Source organism: Sinohyriopsis cumingii, chromosome 3 (assembly GCF_028554795.1).
Source record: "Sinohyriopsis cumingii isolate HCF-2022 chromosome 3, ASM2855479v2, whole genome shotgun sequence".
In the NCBI taxonomy this organism is placed as follows: Eukaryota; Metazoa; Mollusca; class Bivalvia; order Unionida; family Unionidae; genus Sinohyriopsis; species Sinohyriopsis cumingii.
In genome coordinates, this window is record NC_142963.1 from 2,478,878 (window position 1) to 2,499,244 (window position 20,367).

Below are 20,367 nucleotides of genomic sequence, written 5' to 3' on the forward strand. Positions count from 1 at the left end.
GCACAACAAACATCAAATACTCTCCCAGTATCTGTAATTCAAAGTCATTAAAGAGATCAGGTAAATCATTGCTTTGAAATATATCTGAAACAGTAAAATAGTTGTATTCATATACATGGATGTTTAGAAGATAGTATTGCCTGTTTCTGCGCAAACAATCCCTTATCAGTCGTAAAGCAAAGCAAAGAAAGTTGATACTTGACTAAATGAGAAACATTTTCTTGGAAAACATTGATGGCTAGCTGTCATAATGCATTTGTACAGGTATATGGTCTTTTTATGTTACTGTTAACAAGTTTTGCAAATAACAAATTTTATCACATAGTCGGTACACTTTGCCTGCAGTGTGTGCAGTTTCATCTTTTTGATATTATACATGTGAACATATCACTTTATGTGATTCTGATTGGTCCAAATAAGCCTATGAAATTATTTTGCAGTATTCTCTTTAGTGATTGGCTGCGATCTTGGGAAAACATTTTTAAACCCACCTTCTGGAATTTTTTATTTTCATTGAACATTTTCAGCAGCCATTTTTTTATTCGACTCGCGAAAGGGAATTGGGGGAAAAATGGTCTCGTTTGTTTCAATATTACCAAGTTACCCACACAGGGGTTTGTTATGTCACATATAACATATCATAGCATGAAAAATGGCAAAACTCCAAGGTAAGAACAATAACAACAAGTAAAACTGTCGGTATTGCTTAGATGATAACGAGGGTGGGATTGGGAATGGATGAGTGGTATATATGTAGCATGGAATCCACCATATATGAAAGCTTGATTTAAATGTGAACTTACTGAAGTAAATAAACTCACCTTTGTTCAAAGAAGAATGTAGATATAAATCGGTCTCCCCAACTTTATCCAACCACATCTTACTTACGCGGTAAATATGTGATGCAAGCCCGACTCAACAAGAAATTTCTTTACGTCTTCTGTACAGTCTAATGTTCCAACTCAAATACTGCAGATATCCGGTCACAAATATATTTCAGTAAATATGTGTATTTCTGCATCCAGTAAACCTCTTTTCACAAAATATCGTAACAATGTGATGTTTAGTTGTGATGTGGATTTCACTGTGTTGTGTAGTCCAACTCAAACCGGTACTGTGCACCGTATCAAACAAAGTGACATCACACGCATTGGACATTTTGGACAAAAGCTGGACATTATTAAACTCGTTTCATAAATTTAATATTAAATTGTTACCCATTTGAGATCCTCTATACATTATATAGATTTTAACAAATGGGGGTTCGATTCATATAAAATATACAAAAATACATAGGAGAATCTTAAGTTTTATATATGTAGGAAGGAGATAACAGTACTTGACTGAAGCAGCTACGAATTAACGTCAGTAATGAAAATAATTATGTTTGTCAATACATACGTGACTTGACTGGACACCAATTTCATTCCGGTAAGTAAATAGCAGAAACCAACTTTTAGCAACCCAATTCTTTGACGAATAGCAAAATTATGTTCAAATGCAAGAATTTATATTAGTAAAAAATTATTCTGCCTTCCTTGATTTTATTTCTAATATAAGCTTGCATTCTCTATTAATCATGAGAGAAACTAGAAATATAAATCAAGTAATTAGTGGATAATCAAGTAATTAGTGAATAATCAAATAATTAGTGGATATTTTTTTTCCAGCTGGATCACTATGCAGAGCTGCGTTCACTAACAATCTCACAACGTGTCAAAAGAATCGAAAGGAGAAGTCATTTTTTTATCAATCTATCCGAGAATTCTTGTCCGTCCGATTCAGTCATGACTTAAAAATGCTCTGTGGTGAATGCATTGAAGAATTTCGCCGCACCTCTTCCAATTCCCTTCCAATTGAAAATTTGAATATCCAGGATCAGACACTCGAGCGCGCCTATACGGACTCGATTTTGCAGGGAACGGTAACTCCACTTTTAAAGCGCGAACTACACCTAAAGATTCAATGTAGGAGGCTCTCAGAAGGAAAGGAGGAACTTGAACTTGGAGAAGAACCGCCCAAACTTTATTCTGTGAGTCGCTTGTTTATTTACGGAGACATATGCACATATACTAGGAGAAAACTTGAGAAATCATTTACATTTTCATTTGGACAAATGCGTTTAGCTGAAAGATTAAAATATCAAAAATGTTTACACTTATAAACGTAAAAAGAGGCCAATCTAGTAGAGAACAAAGGTTGTTGCTCTGTCTGACGTCGCTGCATGTCATTAAGCTGTTACGTATTTTGTCTTGTGTGTTATTTCCCTGTGTAAAGTAATGTTTCTGAGTTGAAAGAAATATTTATTGATATTGTCGTTGAAATGAAAATAAGAGAACCTTTTAAACGATCAATAAGTCTCATTACCAAGAAACTTACCTGATGGACTATACGTTGGCCCAGACATCGCTCACTATTATTATTATAGAATCGTTCCAACTTAATGTCCTTAAACTCAGTAATAGAAAGACGCAAATCCAACACGTTTTGTAATTTAATTCAATTAGTTATAAAATTCAAATGTAAGAATAACTTACAGTATGTTAATTAAGTCAAAATTAATCGTATCACAAATCCAAATATGTTCCGAATGAATTCCAGATCTTGATGTGATTATGTACCAATAGCATTGAATATGTTGAAGTGCCAACAGTCTTGATGTATCACAATGGCAATGTCCAAAATGTTTTTCAATGAATTCTCAATAATCCCAAAATACTGTTTAGTTCGATGACATCAAAACCCGAACTTGTGTGGGGAAGAGTACTTTTAGCCTGTCAGTTCTTATTATTTTATTATAAACTGCATTTCCCTTTCTTCTTTCTCTCTTTGAATTTGCATTTGCCTCTTTGTTTTCTTTATACCTTTGTCTCTCTCTCTCTCTCTCTCTCTCTCTCTCTCTCTCCTTGCATTTGTATCATATCATTCTAAAACTAATGCTCTCTTGTCTGCAATTCCATCTTTTTATCTTAATTCCTTTTCCCAAAACTCTAATCCTTCCTGGGCAGAATTTAAAATAAATCTTTCCACTTTAGATGACATTATGTAAGCTTGTTCGTTTTACTAATGATTTCTCAAATATGTGAAGTAGAATACCAGTGAATAAGAACATTCCCAAAACAAAACGAATTAAGATTTTTTTATATATAAAAACAAATAGAAATTCTCTGATATGTTTAATGAGATTCCCAGACTATCTTCAATTTCTTGTTTACGACAATGTGATCCTAAACATAGTAACATAAAAAAGTAAAACCAACACATTTGATAAGACTTAACAAAACTATAATTATCTATGTTATAAAATGAGTATTTGAAAGAAATATAACCGTATTTGAATTAAATCCAAATTAATCCTTAAAGTTATATCACAAGTCCAAAAGAATGGTGTTTCAAATGAATCCGAGATCTCTAATGTGTTGATGTACCATTAGTATTGAACATGCTGAAACGCCAAAAGTTTCGATGTATCACAATGGCAATGTCTAAAATATCCATGAATGAATTCACAATAATTCCAATATGTTGTTTAGTCGGAATAGTCATTGGTAATTCCAATAAATAATTTAAATAACTAATTCTTTCGAATTAAAACCAAATGCAAGATTAAATACTTCTGCAGACTGAAATTAAAATAAAATAGTATGAATAGGAATAAGAGGGAATAATTGTTCACTTTTTCCTCCTTACATAAATCCTCACGACTCTATTAACATCCTGTGCTGCAATGTATTCTTACATGGTCTGTGCCGAATCACTTCCACGCATGACGTATGTCACAACACAACTCCACCTGACGTATGTCGCAATACTCAGTGATACCAATGGAACATTACCACAATCTGTAATTTAGGTCCATTATCTAGGTTAAGCTTAAAACTAAAACCCAAATAAACAACCTATTTATAGCATCATTATCTTAAAATATTGAGCTATAATGATGGACAGAAATTAGCTAATGTGTGTGTGTGTGTGTGTGTGTGTGTGTGTGTGTGTGTGTTGGATTTGTAACGTAGTTTTAACAACTTTTCAGTCATATTGCTATGATATCTGCAGTGTGACAGTTTATAGTGATGTCCAGTACTGGGGCATAATGCCGCAGACATATAGCATCATTGTCCACTCGGTCACATTATCCTGACACCAGGCCGACCAGTCCTAGCACTAACCTCCTAATATTGTGCGCCTAGCGAGGCAGCTGTAAGTACCATTTTTATAAGTCTTTATTATGATTCGTTCGGGGTTCGAACCCGCGGCCTCCCACATCAGAGGCGGACGCTCTAACCACTAGGCCTTCGGAGCGGTCTAAGAAATATGTTGTTGGTAAATGATCATTACAATCTACAAGTATGGACACACATTATCAGTCTACACAATATAGATATACATAGCACAATCACTGGCCTTTGTTGACAGTAATATGATGGTTTATAAACCGGTAAACTTCACATTATTCGATGCATAGCAGACGTCAATCTCATATGATTAATTGTTCATAATTCGTCATATTCACCAGAACGAAGGTCTATCATTGTATGTCACATTATCTAGTGACAAATTTAAAATCTAACTTGTTTCAGTGTAACAAAATTTCCACAGCAACAGCATGACTTAAGTCCTCAAAAATACTATTTGACGTCACGACACCGAAAGATCACAGAAGAAATCACACTACGTTGTGTAAGCCAAGGAAAAATCATCTCTCATGAAAATCTTGTATATTTTCGACGTATCTCTTAAATCTGTAGAAACAGCGCAAAGCAGTCTTAATGATAATCAACGAAATAGGAATTTATAATGTTAAAATCCTTTACCCTTTAAAGTCATAAAGGGCATTTGCTGAGTCTTGACTGAATCGAAAAGACGTCGGAAAAGTTAAATTGTAGCAGGATGTTTACGGTTGGAAATTTCGTTTTGACAGCTTTCTCGCCCATGCGACAGAGAAATCTTGCTAACCGTACTTTTTTTTTCTCAGTCTGGTTGTCTCACTCCGGTCGTCTCAGTTATTGTGTCCACGTGCTAGGAACTCTTTTAAAAATGAAGAAAAAAAAACTGTTGTCTTCTGATTCGCCTGACGGAGTTGTTATAAAATCCAACAAGAACAACAACAATAGATATATCACAAAAAGAAATTCACTCGTACAGCAACTTAAGGTCTGTGATAATGCACCATGCAAAACATTTTGAGAGAGACAAACACACACGCACACGAAGCTGATTTATTTAGTATCGTGCTAGAAATTACAAAAAGCATGGTGAATTTTATCTGTAACTTGGTATATTTTCAGGACAGTCATTAAATGTAGCTAACAGTATCGAATTAGTTTTAAATACTTTGTGTGGAACGAATTAGGTACTTTAGCTAGATTTAATGACTCTGCCCTGAAAATTTACTGAGCTACAGATATGATAAAATTCACGATGCTCTGTGGAAGGAACTACAACAGAAAAGACTGTTTCAGAAACACAGGCAATACACATAAGTGGCTACAAAAATCCAAACTTTCTCAACAGCATCCACAAAGCCAGCAACAAACTAGAAATGTGTTGTGTCAGACCTGCCTTTTCCAAACATTGTCATATACACCTAAGCAGCCCCAGCTGAATCATTATTATTCATCTATTTGTACCTTTAACCCTGTCATGATCGTGATGATGCCCATATTTTTGTTTGAGATCTTTATCTCAGTTCTCTTTATTCTTCTTATAGCTATCTGAGGAGGAAATACTGAAACGAAATAAGAGACTTGACCAGAATAGAGCCTCTGCACTCCGGTCACGTGTGCGCTTCAGGCAGAGGGAGAAAGAACTTATGACAGTGTGTATTTTTATTTTACTTCTTTTCTCGAAGAACTTCAACTGTCTGAAATATCCATTTTTTCTGAAAGGCATGGCTTTATTTCCTATTGTATCGATTTAGGCCTGTCCGGTTTTATAGACTTAAAGCTCTTTTCAAAATATTTTCTTGATGCAGACTCAGTGTCAATAATCAGCATCGTGTTGGTTTCTTGATGCAGACTCAGTGTCAATAATCAGCATCGTGTTGGTTTCTTGATGCAGACTCAGTGTCAATAATCAGTATCGTGTTGGTTTCTTGATGCAGACTCAGTGTCAATAATCAGCATCGTGTTGGTTTCTTGATGCAGACTCAGTGTCAATAATCAGCATCGTTTTGGTTTCTTGATGCAGATTCAGTGTCAATAATCAGCATCGTGTTGGTTTCTTGATGCAGACTCAGTGTCAATAATCAGCATCGTGTTGGTTTCTTGATGCAGACTCAGTGTCAATAATCAGCATCGTTTTGGTTTCTTGATGCAGATTCAGTGTCAATAATCAGCATCGTGTTGGTTTCTTGATGCAGATTCAGTGTCAATAATCAGCATCGTGTTGGTTTCTTGATGCAGATTCAGTGTCAATAATCAGCATCGTGTTGGTTTCTTGATGCAGACTCAGTGTCAATAATCAGCATCGTTTGGGTTTCTTGATGCAGATTCAGTGTCAATAATCAGCATCGTGTTGGTTTCTTGATGCAGACTCAGTGTCAATAATCAGCATCGTGTTGGTTTCTTGATGCAGACTCAGTGTCAATAATCAGCATCGTTTTGGTTTCTTGATGCAGATTCAGTGTCAATAATCAGCATCGTGTTGGTTTCTTGATGCAGACTCAGTGTCAATAATCAGCATCGTGTTGGTTTCTTGATGCAGACTCAGTGTCAATAATCAGCATCGTTTTGGTTTCTTGATGCAGATTCAGTGTCAATAATCAGCATCGTGTTGGTTTCTTGATGCAGATTCAGTGTCAATAATCAGCATCGTGTTGGTTTCTTGATGCAGATTCAGTGTCAATAATCAGCATCGTGTTGGTTTCTTGATGCAGACTCAGTGTCAATAATCAGTATCGTGTTGGTTTCTTGATGCAGATTCAGTGTCAATAATCAGCATCGTGTTGGTTTCTTGATGCAGACTCAGTGTCAATAATCAGCATCGTTTTGGTTTCTTGATGCAGATTCAGTGTCAATAATCAGCATCGTGTTGGTTTCTTGATGCAGACTCAGTGTCAATAATCAGCATCGTGTTGGTTTCTTGATGCAGACTCAGTGTCAATAATCAGCATCGTTTTGGTTTCTTGATGCAGATTCAGTGTCAATAATCAGCATCGTGTTGGTTTCTTGATGCAGATTCAGTGTCAATAATCAGCATCGTTTTGGTTTCTTGATGCAGACTCAGTGTCAATAATCAGCATCGTGTTGGTTTCTTGATGCAGACTCAGTGTCAATAATCAGCATCGTTTTGGTTTCTTGATGCAGATTCAGTGTCAATAATCAGCATCGTGTTGGTTTCTTGATGCAGATTCAGTGTCAATAATCAGCATCGTGTTGGTTTCTTGATGCAGATTCAGTGTCAATAATCAGCATCGTGTTGGTTTCTTGATGCAGACTCAGTGTCAATAATCAGCATCGTTTTGGTTTCTTGATGCAGATTCAGTGTCAATAATCAGCATCGTGTTGGTTTCTTGATGCAGATTCAGTGTCAATAATCAGCATCGTGTTGGTTTCTTGATGCAGATTCAGTGTCAATAATCAGCATCGTGTTGGTTTCTTGATGCAGACTCAGTGTCAATAATCAGTATCGTGTTGGTTTCTTGATGCAGATTCAGTGTCAATAATCAGCATCGTGTTGGTTTCTTGATGCAGACTCAGTGTCAATAATCAGCATCGTGTTGGTTTCTTGATGCAGATTCAGTGTCAATAATCAGCATCGTGTTGGTTTCTTGATGCAGATTCAGTGTCAATAATCAGCATCGTGTTGGTTTCTGCTTTGCTTCACATCCGCTCATATACTTGATTGTTCTTGCTTTTCTTGTATCATTTATAACCTAATAACCACTATAACACATGATAACAACATCTAATATCTTTACTATTAAAAATGTCGACGTGATATGTGGGAGCTTGCGACTTCTCCTTCATTTAATGTTTCGAGTTGTAATTCATTTTATAAGCAAATAATTATCGGATAACAATAAAACAACATTAGACCATATTTTGTTACGAGCTAAGAAGTATTTTAATGGTTGCCTTTTCTTTCAAAAGACTTGTCTCTTCTAAGGCTCTATCCACTCGTGTCTTGTAATTGAATATTTCCTCAAGTGTTTATTAAATTTACATGACTCTAGAGTTCGTAGTTTCATGTATATAGTTGGCATGCATTTGTCGTTTGACAGTTTCATCTGTCTTTGCTTTGTTAGTTGGCATGCATTTGTCGTTTGACAGTTTCATCTGTCTTTGCTTTGTTAGTTGGCATCCATTTGTCGTTTGACAGTTTCGTCTGTCTTTGCTTTGTTAGTTGGCATCCATTTGTCGTTTGACAGTTTCATCTGTCTTTGCTTTGTTAGTTGGCATCCATTTGTCGTTTGACAGTTTCATCTGTCTTTGCTTTGTTCTTTTTAGCCTTCAAACCTTTCAGGTTCTCATTTTATCTTTCCGTCCAACAGTTGTTTACCAGTTGGGTCTATACTATACGACAAAAAAATAGTTTCATTTTGGCGTATAGAAGCAAAACTATCCAGAAAAAAAAGAACAAGATAATAGTACAAATAAGTACATATCTAGAAAGGTACTTAGTAACTAAGAATAAAGCAAACACATTTGGATGCAAACTAGATTTATAATGGGGATATACAGTTTGGTGTGGCCTTGTTAACCGTGTTACTTCGAGGAAATCTGGTTTCAAAAAGGAGCTATTTCTAGTGATGCATTATTTTTCGTTTTCCGCTTTACTTCTCGGATATCATTTTCATTGCGAGAAACAAATGTATGACTGTAATACAAAGAAATGTTGTAGAAAGAAGTAATAATAATAATAATAATAATAATAACAATAATAATTTAACTTAATGTACCTTGATTAGAGCGAAACGGAACGAGATACATGTAATAGGAAAGAAACCTGCGCACATTGAGTTATACATAACACATAACGCTTTTAGATTAGAGTTTTTGTTCAAGTGAAATTCGCCATATATTTGCATCCTACACAAAACATTCCCTTTTTGCCTACTTCATTGTCGGCCGATGTCTGCTTGGATATAATGAGCAGCATTTCGACAACTGGACAGTGTCTAGCTGAGTTGGTCTGGGTAGTGAGTTCTTTCTCTTTTTTTTGGACACTCTTTCTGACATGACTATTGTGAATGTTCATGTGTTCATTCTTTTTCTTACGAGAACTGTTTAGCCAACATATTGAATAGCACAAATCTTGCACGACAGGACGTAAATAACGGTTTCACTGACATTTCCTATACATGCCTGTTTCCATTGGATCGTATGAGTTCAGATGGGCATGCACAAGGTGGCATTTTAAATTTGTTGGTCATCGGCAAGCTCCCATAGTGATATTTAAAGTCCTTCTTTAGACGCACAGAGGAGTCAGTATTGTGCCTATCTTTCTGGCTAGTTTGAATTATATTTGGGTTATCTGGTAGTATGTTTGAACATTCGTATAGTCTCTGTTTTTTACTTCTGGTTATCCATTAATTTTCCCTTTCGCTGACGTATCGCAAACTGCTACATTGTTGATTTAAAATGACTACTTGATGACAAATAGGAAACCGTTTTTGTCGTGGACAAACGTCTGAATTTTTACGATTAGAAGGATTGTACAGACACTTCTAGTTATTCGCAAACGCTTTTCATCTGTTAAATGGTTTCGTTCTATGCTAATCATAACAAGCTAGACGCACCAATTGGCCTCATGTGTGTGAAATACAAACCCTTCTTTATCTGTCTGGACACACAGACACGACGCCAAACACTAAGAATATCATTCTCTTCAATGTCAATTGCGTTCTTGATTGTTGAATCCTTTGTCACATTTATCACAACAGTGTATTTATCCAAGAAATCTGCTTGAACTGGTATATCAATGATTGTAGTGATGACAGACGTGTATGCATTTTTCATCTGAGAATTAGAAACTCGCAACATATATCCTCGTATGACTTGTGTGCAAACTTTCAAAGCATAGCGAGGAGCTAATACTTCTTAAAATTTCTGCATTTCATGCGGTCCACGCACATAAGGTGTCTCTGCTTCTTTTCGTTTCTTAGAGGTACGGATGTAATATGTTGTCTCTGCTTTCTGCCACGATGGCACGGACTAATAATCATGTTGTTTTGGTCATCGTTAATCTTTACTATTCTTCTTCTAAGACAGGAGTTGATCCATGGATAACACTTTGCAACGTCGTCCACTGCCTACAAGAAGTGAAACATGAGTAATATGTACGTTAGTTTTTCAATCGGTGATGTTGTACCAGTTGAATGTTGTCAATGATAGTCGAAGCTGTTAATTCTGAAGGTGTGCAAAATACGATCCACACGAGAGATTTGAAACTGTCATGGGTGATAGAAAGTGGCAAACTATGCTAATTTTCATCCCGACACTATTGTTTCAACTCGAACAGCGCTGTTTCAACTCGAACATCTATAATTCAATTGTGTAATATACGCTGACGATTTCTCCACGAGAACTTATAACTCTTTATATTTGACTCTTTTAGTTTTGACTGTTGTTAGAAATTATCTGAAATCACCTTGTCCTTAGAATGAATATGAAAATAATCTTCGGGTGCTACAGAGTAACTTTCACTCTTGAACAATATTTACTCTCTAGGCTATGGTGATGCATACGGATGCATTGCTCTCCTGGTGTACATTGAAAGAAAAGTCCTGAAATTCCTAATAATAGTGATCATGATAGTGGACGTGGACTATTCAAGTTACATTGGATTATACTCTGTCCGTACGTGTTATATATATGTGTGTGTGTGTGTGTGTGTATATGTGTGTGTGTATATATATATATATATATATATATATATATATATATATATATATATATGTGTGTGTGTGTGTGTATGTATATATATATATATATATATATATATATATATATGTGTGTGTGTGTGTGTGTGTGTGTATATATATATGTGTGTGTGTGTGTGTGTGTGTGTGTGTGTGTGTGTGACAGTAGCTGGAGTTAATATTTTTGAAAGGGTGTTCTTAGCACAACTGTTTCTCAGAATCTCTGCATGCGACGGGACGAAAACTTCAAGTTCTCTGATTTGATGTATATATCAGGATCTGATTTGATGTATATATCAGTATCTGATTTGATGTATATATCAGGATCTGATTTGATGTATATATCAGGATCTGATTTGATGTGTATATCAGGATCTGATTTGATGTGTATATCAGAATCTGATTTGATGTGTATATCAAGATCTGATTTGATGTATATATCAGGATCTGATTTCATGTATATATCAGGATCTGATTTGATGTGTATATCAGGATCTGATTTGATGTGTATATTAGGATCTTTGGAGATGAAGTTGTTTGTTCCATTTAATTTGTAGAACTCAGATCTATCTATATTTAAAGAGCTGTATGAATTTCCAATCACATGAGGTGTCAAATGATTTTTCAAATGGAGGGGATATTATTTTCCATGTAACTAATTGTTTAGATGGTGTTCATCTTTTTGCTCTGTGCCTTAAGAGTATTAACAAGGATTTAAAATCTACACTGAACAAACCAAAATCCCACACAAAAACACGGAACATGGCAAGAAGGGCAAATAAATCCCTAGACACTGTATAAGCTGTCGCAACAAAAATTGATTAAAAGACACATCGCCTATGCTCAAACAAAAGTCAGATTACATGGAAGATATCGCTTCTGTGCTGCTAGCTTACATCAAAGTAGTTAGCGTTTGTCATAAATGCTGAATCCCTTTCAGAACTATTTCTTTTGCTATTTCTGTATTTTTCTTTATCTTTGTTGCTTATTTTTCTACTATCTCCTCCATTGTTTGCATTAAGATTTCTTGGAACTTCTTGGGAAACCGGCGTCTATATCAAGCGTGTAAATATTAAGAAAACGAATATACATATAAACTATCAAAAGAACATGTATGTGATTTGATAAAACTTGTGCTCGAAAATAACTTTTTTCAATTTGGTAATACAACCTATCTCCAAAAAATGGGAACAGCAATGGGTAGTCCTATGGCACCTGCTTATGCATCTTTATTTATGGGAAAATTAGAAAATGATTTTCTAAATAAATGCTTCTTAAAACTAGATGTATGGTTAAGATTTTTAGACGATATCTTTATGAGTTGGAGGTATTCATTAGAAGACCTTTGTTATTTTATAGACAGCTTAAAGGAGACCAGAAACCAATGGAAATATAGAATAATAATAAAAGTACTATAGCAGAAAACCTTATTCTGAAGTATCATCTGCGACTGTAATGCCAATATTTAAATATTGGCCTATCTTCAAGGAGCTGAATTTCCGTGACCTCGTATGCAAAATTTCCGCTCCTATTCGGTTACTTTCGGGATGTGACGTCATAGTAGCGACTCCAGCAGCCCAAGTGGGAGTTGCCAGAGTAAAAGACAATACCGTTTTGCGTTGCTTACGGGTGTAATAGAACATTAAGAAAAGCCTGTGGACATATTTTTTTTTCCGAAAGAAAAAGGCATCATGAAAGAATGATTACATTATTACAAACGAGTCGATTTCAAAGCAACACCATACAGCACTATGTGCTCGTTACATTTCTCAAAGGAATGTTACGAGAGGGATCATGAAAAAATAGCAGCTCAAAGATACGCAAATGCTAGGCCTAGACTAAAAGTTGGCGCTGTTCCAGACATACCTTTGGACATTTTAAATCCTGGGAAAAGAGTCAAACGTGTAAATTACGACAATAGGCAGAAGGACGAGTAAGTGACCACAAAATGCAACAATCAATCCACATATCTTTTATCTAAAATAGCAGTGCTAAAAACAAATCTGATAGCCCTACACCCTGGGCCCCTTCTGGTTTTAGTTCCGGCCCATCCTGTATTCAAAGTGAGGTGCCCGTCAGGCTTGTCGAAACAAAAATTGTTTGCCTGAGGAAACTTTGATCGCGCTGGTGAAATGAGTAAATTTATTTTCAAGATTTTGACATACATGCCTTAACACGGCACAATCTAAATCAAATCACCACTGTCGTAGGTGAAATTTAGATTTGATTTTAATCAAATGGAAGCTTTGCTAAAAATAAGATTCTAAACCTGTCGTGTTTCGAGAAAACACAATTTTCAGTAATCTTATAAAAATTAAATTTCAAAAAAAATGCATTGTATACATGTAATATGCATAAACGGTAATCTGTATTAATTGGAACTGATATAAAACTATTCCTTGGGCAGTTTAAAAAGGAGCGATTTAAAAAAGGTCAAAGTTTCACATTAACTGTCTGACAATAGAACGGGGGAGGGACTATTGACCCCCCCCCCCTTGCCCCAATGTGCGACCTCCCATTTGACGTGCCTTTTCTCGCTTTGATACGCCTTTTTATTCCCCCATGGCAAGCCCCTTTTGCATATTCTGGTCAGTTCTGGCTAAATTGCAAAATAGCTAAAGTTTTGATTTAAGTACGCAAACAATAAAGCCGGTGTGACTAATGAACAGAATCCTTATCCTTACATTGATCTTGTGAAAAGGACTGCCCTTCGGACATACTTCAAAGAAACCATGTTCGACAGTGTGTGTATGTGTAAGCACCAGCAATTGATTACCAAATAAACGATGCCTATTTTGTTGTTACTTACGATGCCATGGACTTAATTTTAACAGTTCAAATCTGCAGTCACAAGTTACCGTACATGTGGCAACTGTTTTTCTCACGTTTTATGCCCCACCTTATTTTCTTAGGTTTAAGTCTTAATGCATGTAACAGTGTTTGCTGATTAAAATATTTATTCAGAATTAGTTCTTTAGGGCCACATATACTGCATGGTATATTTTGTTTTATTCCTTGTAAGTTAATCATGGTAATTAAACTTTTCATATACGGTGGAGGAATGTCAGGTGTTAACTGGCCGAGTTTCTTTGGCGGAAATGGAGATGCGATTTTGTTTGCAGAGAAAATTTCAACGTGATCATTCATTTAAGCTAATTGGTGACAATTTTATTCTTTTAATTATTCTTTTTTACTATAGTACTGTTGTAGTTGTTTAAAAAATCTGAAATTTACTTGAATAATGTTTAATCTTCACGTTCTATTTACTGAAGAAGAAAAACAGAAGAAAAAAACTGTTGTATGATATTAATTGTTTCGTCCAGTGCCGGGTTTAGACGTGTGTGCGTGTGATTTGAATTTTTAACGTAGCTTTAACAATTTTTCAGTCATATCGCTACGATGTCAGCAGTGTGGCAGTTTAGACTGTGGATTGCATACGTTATATTTAAAAATGGTTTGGGGTTGGGTTTTTTCTTCTGACAAATGAAAATTGACAGACATAATGTAATAATCGGGACTTCGCTGCGCAAAATTGAGAGATATTACGAGATCGGGATGTAGATGAGGAAATACCCCCAAAATCGGGAGGTTTTTCTCCCGGCTTGAGAGTTGACAGGTATGAACTGTCCGGGCTTGTGGAATTTCATTCAGGACTTTAGTTTATTTAAGTCACCAGCCCGGGGCCTGTGCCTAACAAATTTCTTTTAGTACTTACCAGTACAGTACATAAACTATTATATCAGACTGCAGATTCAACTTTTGAATGTGCAACCCAAATGTGGTCTCCTGTCTGCCTCGCTCGCCAATGTTTATGTTTGTATTCGAGGACTCGCTAGTATAGCGTCACGGTACCACGTGATCTGTCGTCTCATTAAAACTCGGAAAAACTCGGCAATTTACGGAATCGTGGTATCTTCCACGCATTATAATCACTACCCGCTTACGATATTTAATTTATAAACATTGCAGTCGAATTAAAATCTGTAGAGAATTACATACGTAAAAGGAAAATTTTGATTTCTAGTCTCCTTTAAACAAATTACATCCAACAATAAAATTTACATTCAATATGTTCAAAACTATAGTATTATTTTTGGACGTAGATGTCGTGAAAAATGAAAATAATGACATTACTACCATGGTTCATGTTAAAAACACGAATATTCATCAATATGTTGAATATTCTTCATACCATCCTAAATCATGTAAAATCGGGATACCATATAGTCAAGCAAAAAGATACAGAAGAATTATTTCGGATGCCGCTGTTTTTAAATCGTCTTTGACAGAGTTAGGTCAGCATTTTTTAAATAGAAATAACCCTGTTGACATCATTAATACTGCTTTCCAAAAGGTATCTTCTCTTACACAACTTGAATCTTTACAATGTAAAATCAAACTTAGAAATGAAGATATCATTCCTTTTGTTATTGAATATAATCCAAGTTTGCCTAATATAGGTAAGATTATCAATAAATATTGGGATTTATTAAACTTATCATGTAAAGCAAGTGTTAAATCGCTACACGAAAGCAAACCCACACTTGCTTATAAAAGGACGAAAAATCTTAAAGATTTCCTAACTAATTCTAAATTAGAAAAATCATCATATAAAATAGGATCATCAACTAAATGTAATAGACTTGGATGTTCGCTCTGTTCATTTATTAATGAAAATACTTCTTTCAGTAGTAATAATACGAAAGAAACTTTTAATATGCGTTGTGATAATAATTGTGCAACATCAAATGTTATTTATGTGATAACATGCAAAAAATGTGGCATTGAATATATTGGACAAACCAGTCAACAAATATCTAAACGTATGAACCAACATAGATCAGATATAAAAAAAAATTATATCAATCAATCATTTTCGTCTCGTGTTGCCGCACATTTTAACAAAATTGTCCATAACTTGCAAGATTTCTCCTTCCAACCTATTATTAAAGCTGATTCTGAGATGGAACGTCTGCTAAGGGAATCCTATTGGATTCACCGTCTTAATACGGTATATCCCAAAGGTCTAGGATTCACCGTCTTAATACGGTATATCCCAAAGGTTTAGGATTCACCGTCTTAATACGGTATATCCCAAAGGTCTAGGATTCACCGTCTTAATACGGTATATCCCAAAGGTCTAGGATTCACCGTCTTAATACGGTATATCCCAAAGCTCTAAATTTAAAAAACAATATACGACATTCATTAATCCTGTTCTTCTTCTTTTCTTTTTTTGTGAATTATGTCCTCTGTTTACAATTAGTTAAGATTATTTTTATATTAGTCTATTTTGCAGAATAACTTAATTGGTAAAGTATAAACTAATATCATAAAAATAAGTTTACTAATTCTTTAAAAATGTAAGTGCATTTTTAAATTAATTCTCAATATAATATGATTAATTATTTATAAAATACTTGATTGTAAGTATTATGCACGCCCTAATTTTTTATTATATAAATTGAGTTCTGACAAAATTTTAACATTTGTCAAGAATATATCAAGGTATAATATATTATTTGTTTTTTAATTTATTTATTTATTTTCAATATCTATAATAAGTGTGCATTATACATAATACAAATATTGATAAAACTTTATCTCTATTTAGTCATTATATATATATATATATATATATATATATATATATATATATATATATATATATATATATATATATATATGGCAAATGGGTATACCTATTTTGTGCATTTGTACAGTACCTTATCAAGTACTGGATATGTTTTGTACAAATTGTGTTATGGGACCGTCCGTTCGATAAGATATTTATCGATTCATAGGGGATAAAATTGTGGCCAATAATCTCCAAATTAGAAACTTGCATCGTCATACATATCTTCAATATCACTTTAGTTGTGAAACAAAAATTGTGTGCAAAGGTTTCGGAAGAAGAATAATACTGATGGGGTATATAAACCCCAGTTGCCATCGAAGAGGTTACCTAGTGTACCATATACGGGCAAAACCTTCATTGGGAGTGTGCTATTTCAAAACTTGTAATTAGACTTTCACTGTTGTCACCTGTATTAGGTATGTATGAAGCTTCCAGTTTCGTTGTAGCATGTTAAATTCAGTATCGACATTTAAATTTTTGCATTGTTAGAAACTTATTTTTATATAATTTGTAATCACCTAGAGGTAAATCAATTATTTTTATTTGTTCATTATATTGCGTGAAATAATCATTTTATGTGATTTAATTATTGCAGGAAGTGAATAAGTTAGAACGGGAGAGAAGAATGCTGACACAGCTGAGAGACAAGTTTACTGAAGATATCAGTGAATTAAGAACGACCTTGTTACATCATTTAAATGAGTGTAAAAATGAGCATTTAAAATGTCAAACTGAATTATGTTTGAGATCTTTGACGTTTCCTTCAAATGCAAAACAGCTGCCATTTTTATCTAATGATTAATATACGGAGGACCCATTTTACGGTCATGAAGTGGCTTCAAAAGCCCCATTTACTTAACGGTGTCATTTTTTTAGTGATGACAAACTGAGACATTAAGACATCAGTTCCCGTGCCGTCTGCCGTAGATTTCGTAATCTGTTTGAAAACGGCAAAAGCATAATGTGGTTCTGCATCTACATCTTTCCATTTCTTGGAAAGCATACTGTCAAAATATTATCCATTACCAGCCAGTTGCACATGTGTGTATTGTGAAGTGGAAAATGAACTATTATTTTCTTTTGACAACATGCACAAAATAACAATCATTTTCATTATAATGTTAACAATTTGAATGTAAGTATAGCCGGTTAATTCCCTTGAATACAGTGTAAACAATATTCTTCAAATTTCTAGGCTAGTCTTCTATGTTGTTTTTCAAGTGTCCAGACTGGGGTTTGGTGTTGTTTTCAAGCGTCTAGACTCGGTTTTTGTGTTCGTTTTCGTGTGCTTAGACTATGATTTTGTGTTGTTTTCAAGTGTTTATACTGGGTTTTGTGTTGTTTTCGAGTGTCTAGACCGGTTTTTTTTTGTTGTGTTTGAGTGTCTGGACTGGGCTTTTGTGATGTTTTCGAGTGTCTAGACTGGGTTCTTGTGTTTGTTTTCAAGTGTCTAGATTAGGTTTTGTGTTATTTTTGAGTGTCTAGACTGGGGTTTTCTGTTGCTTTCAAGTGTCTAGACTGGGTTTTTGTGTTGTTTTCAAGTGTCTAGACTGGGGTTTTGTGTTGTTCTCGAGTGTCTAGACTGGGTTTATATGTTGTTTTCGAGTGTCTGGACTGGCGTTTTGTGTTGTTTTCAAGTGCCTAGACTGGGGGTTTGTCTTGCTTTTGAGTGTCTAGACTGGGTTTATGTGATGTTTCTGAGTGTCTAGACTGGGTTCTTGTGTTTGTTTTCAAGTGTCTAGACAGGGGTTTTGTGTTGTTTTTGAGTGTCTAGACTGGGTTTATATGTCGTTTTCAAGTGCCTAGACTGGGATTTTGTGTTGTTTTCGAGTGTCTAGACTGGGGATTTGTGTTGTTTTCGAATGTCTAGACTGCGTTTGTGGGTTGTTTTTAGTGTCTAGACTGGGATTTCCTGTTGTTTTCAAGTGCCTAGACTGGGTTTATGTGTAGTTTTCAAGTGCCTAGACTGGGTTTTGTGTTGTTTTCGAGTGTCTAGACTGGGGTTATGTGTTGTTGTCAAGTGCCTGGATTTGGTTTATGTGTTGTTTGCGAGTGTACTTATAGTTTTGATCAGTAGTTTGCAAAGGGAAATGCTACACTGTACACGTGTTAACATGTTAAAACCAATCGCCAGGAAAAAGAATTCACCATTTGAAAGTTTACAAGTAGAGAACTGATGTCTGTTTTGTTTATAAACTGCTTTTCAGAATCTACATGGAAAACGTAATGGTGGTAATGCATATAACTGAATTTGTAATCAACGAGAGAAATGTTACCACTTACACACTATTCAACTGGATAACATAATATCAATTCTTGATGATCTTCAACTGGATAACATAACATCAATTCCTGACGATATGCAGTATCCATCCGTGAAAACAAACCTCATTCATGTTTTCCGATAAAAAAGCAGTAATTTTTAAATATTACTTTCAAAGTATGATATTAATGTACCTGAAGAACATTGATGATGATGATGATGATATATATATATATATATATATATATATATATATATATATATATATATATATATATATATATGTGTGTGTGTGTGTGTGTGTGTGTGTACTGTTTATATTTGTTAAATTTCTTTACATTGAAAATAACACAAACTAAACACGACAATCAGCTTCCTTTAAGGTTGAACAGAATGTGTCGAATGTTTCCCACATTATTATCTGTCTACGACTATTACTTCACAGGGCCCTATTTACTGTTAAAGTTCGTTAGTTCTTGTAGGTATATACGAACACAAACATATAGACATTACCCCACATTCCTTGTGTACATGTGTCCTTTTATTTTTGTCGAAATATATATGTGTATATAAACAAAATAGACACATCCGACTATTTGGTATGTGTGATTGTATGTCTCGCCGTGTATGTGTGTATATATGTATGAAAAACCCGAACTAATCTCCCCTCCTATTATGCATATCTGCACATATTGGATAGTAAGTGGAAGCATTCGATTTACCCTCTTCTTTTCCCTGTGTGTATGTGTAACAGCGTGTTGGATAGTAAATCTATGTACATAAGCTTCCCCATGTTTTATTCCTATATGCATCATAGTCACATACATGTTAAGTTCCCATACATAAAAAGTTTTAACGAGTGCGATCAAAATTTGCTTGGATATATTTGGGGAAATTTATACCTGCAATATTGGTATAGGTTAGTGCATTTGTATATGAAAATATGAAAGAAATTTTCTGAGCAATCCAGTATGAAGGTATACGTTAGGATTACAGTATTACTCAGAACCAAAACGGCTTCATATTTTCCGATGCAAATGCAGTAACCCTATTATTATTATTATATGCTCATTTTTTCTCCGTTAACTTTACATTGTCAGAATCGTGCAATATTCTACGATATTGAACTCGCGTTAAGCTCATATTGCATTCATGTGCATACAGGAACTACTTTCTGTTGTAAACAAACAATGGACGCAGACGCCAGCACTTTTGATTTGTAATCTTATTCATGTATACTCGCGTAGTAGGCTCTTTACGTTTTGGTTGATTAAATTTGTTTCTGAATGAACTAAAGCAGTGACAAGGCATAAACGTGTCTTCTTGAGCTGGTAATAAGAATGGAAAAAAAATAGACTTACAGTTTTATATCCTGAATTTCCTCAAAATCTACTTTCTTAGTTCTGCAAATCCGAATTACATGAACCATGTCATAGGTTCTCAATCTTGATCACACATTTCGAAATTGTACTGTACTTTCGAATATATTCCAAGTGCAACTACGTCCTCCTTACTGCACTCAAAATGAAATAAGCATTACATTCCATAGCGTCTTTTGATAATTGCAATTGAAAGACTTCATATGTTTCCCATATTATGGTT

General features: G+C 34.8%; 1 protein-coding gene across 2 annotated transcripts in view; it reads left to right on the forward strand.

The window, feature by feature from the left end:
• LOC149802349 (uncharacterized) overlaps positions 1-17,690 on the forward strand; it is a 29,340-nt gene extending 11,650 nt beyond the window's left edge. For both annotated transcript variants that reach the window (XM_089951273.1, XM_089951274.1), the window contains exons 2-4: positions 1,671-2,032; positions 5,711-5,818; positions 17,098-17,690. In XM_089951273.1, coding sequence (XP_089807399.1) covers positions 1,799-2,032; positions 5,711-5,818; positions 17,098-17,304 — 549 coding nt within the window. In that variant the 5' untranslated portion in view covers positions 1,671-1,798 and the 3' untranslated portion in view covers positions 17,305-17,690. The remainder of the gene's footprint in view (positions 1-1,670; positions 2,033-5,710; positions 5,819-17,097) is intronic.
• The last annotated feature ends 2,677 nt before the right edge of the window (positions 17,691-20,367 follow it).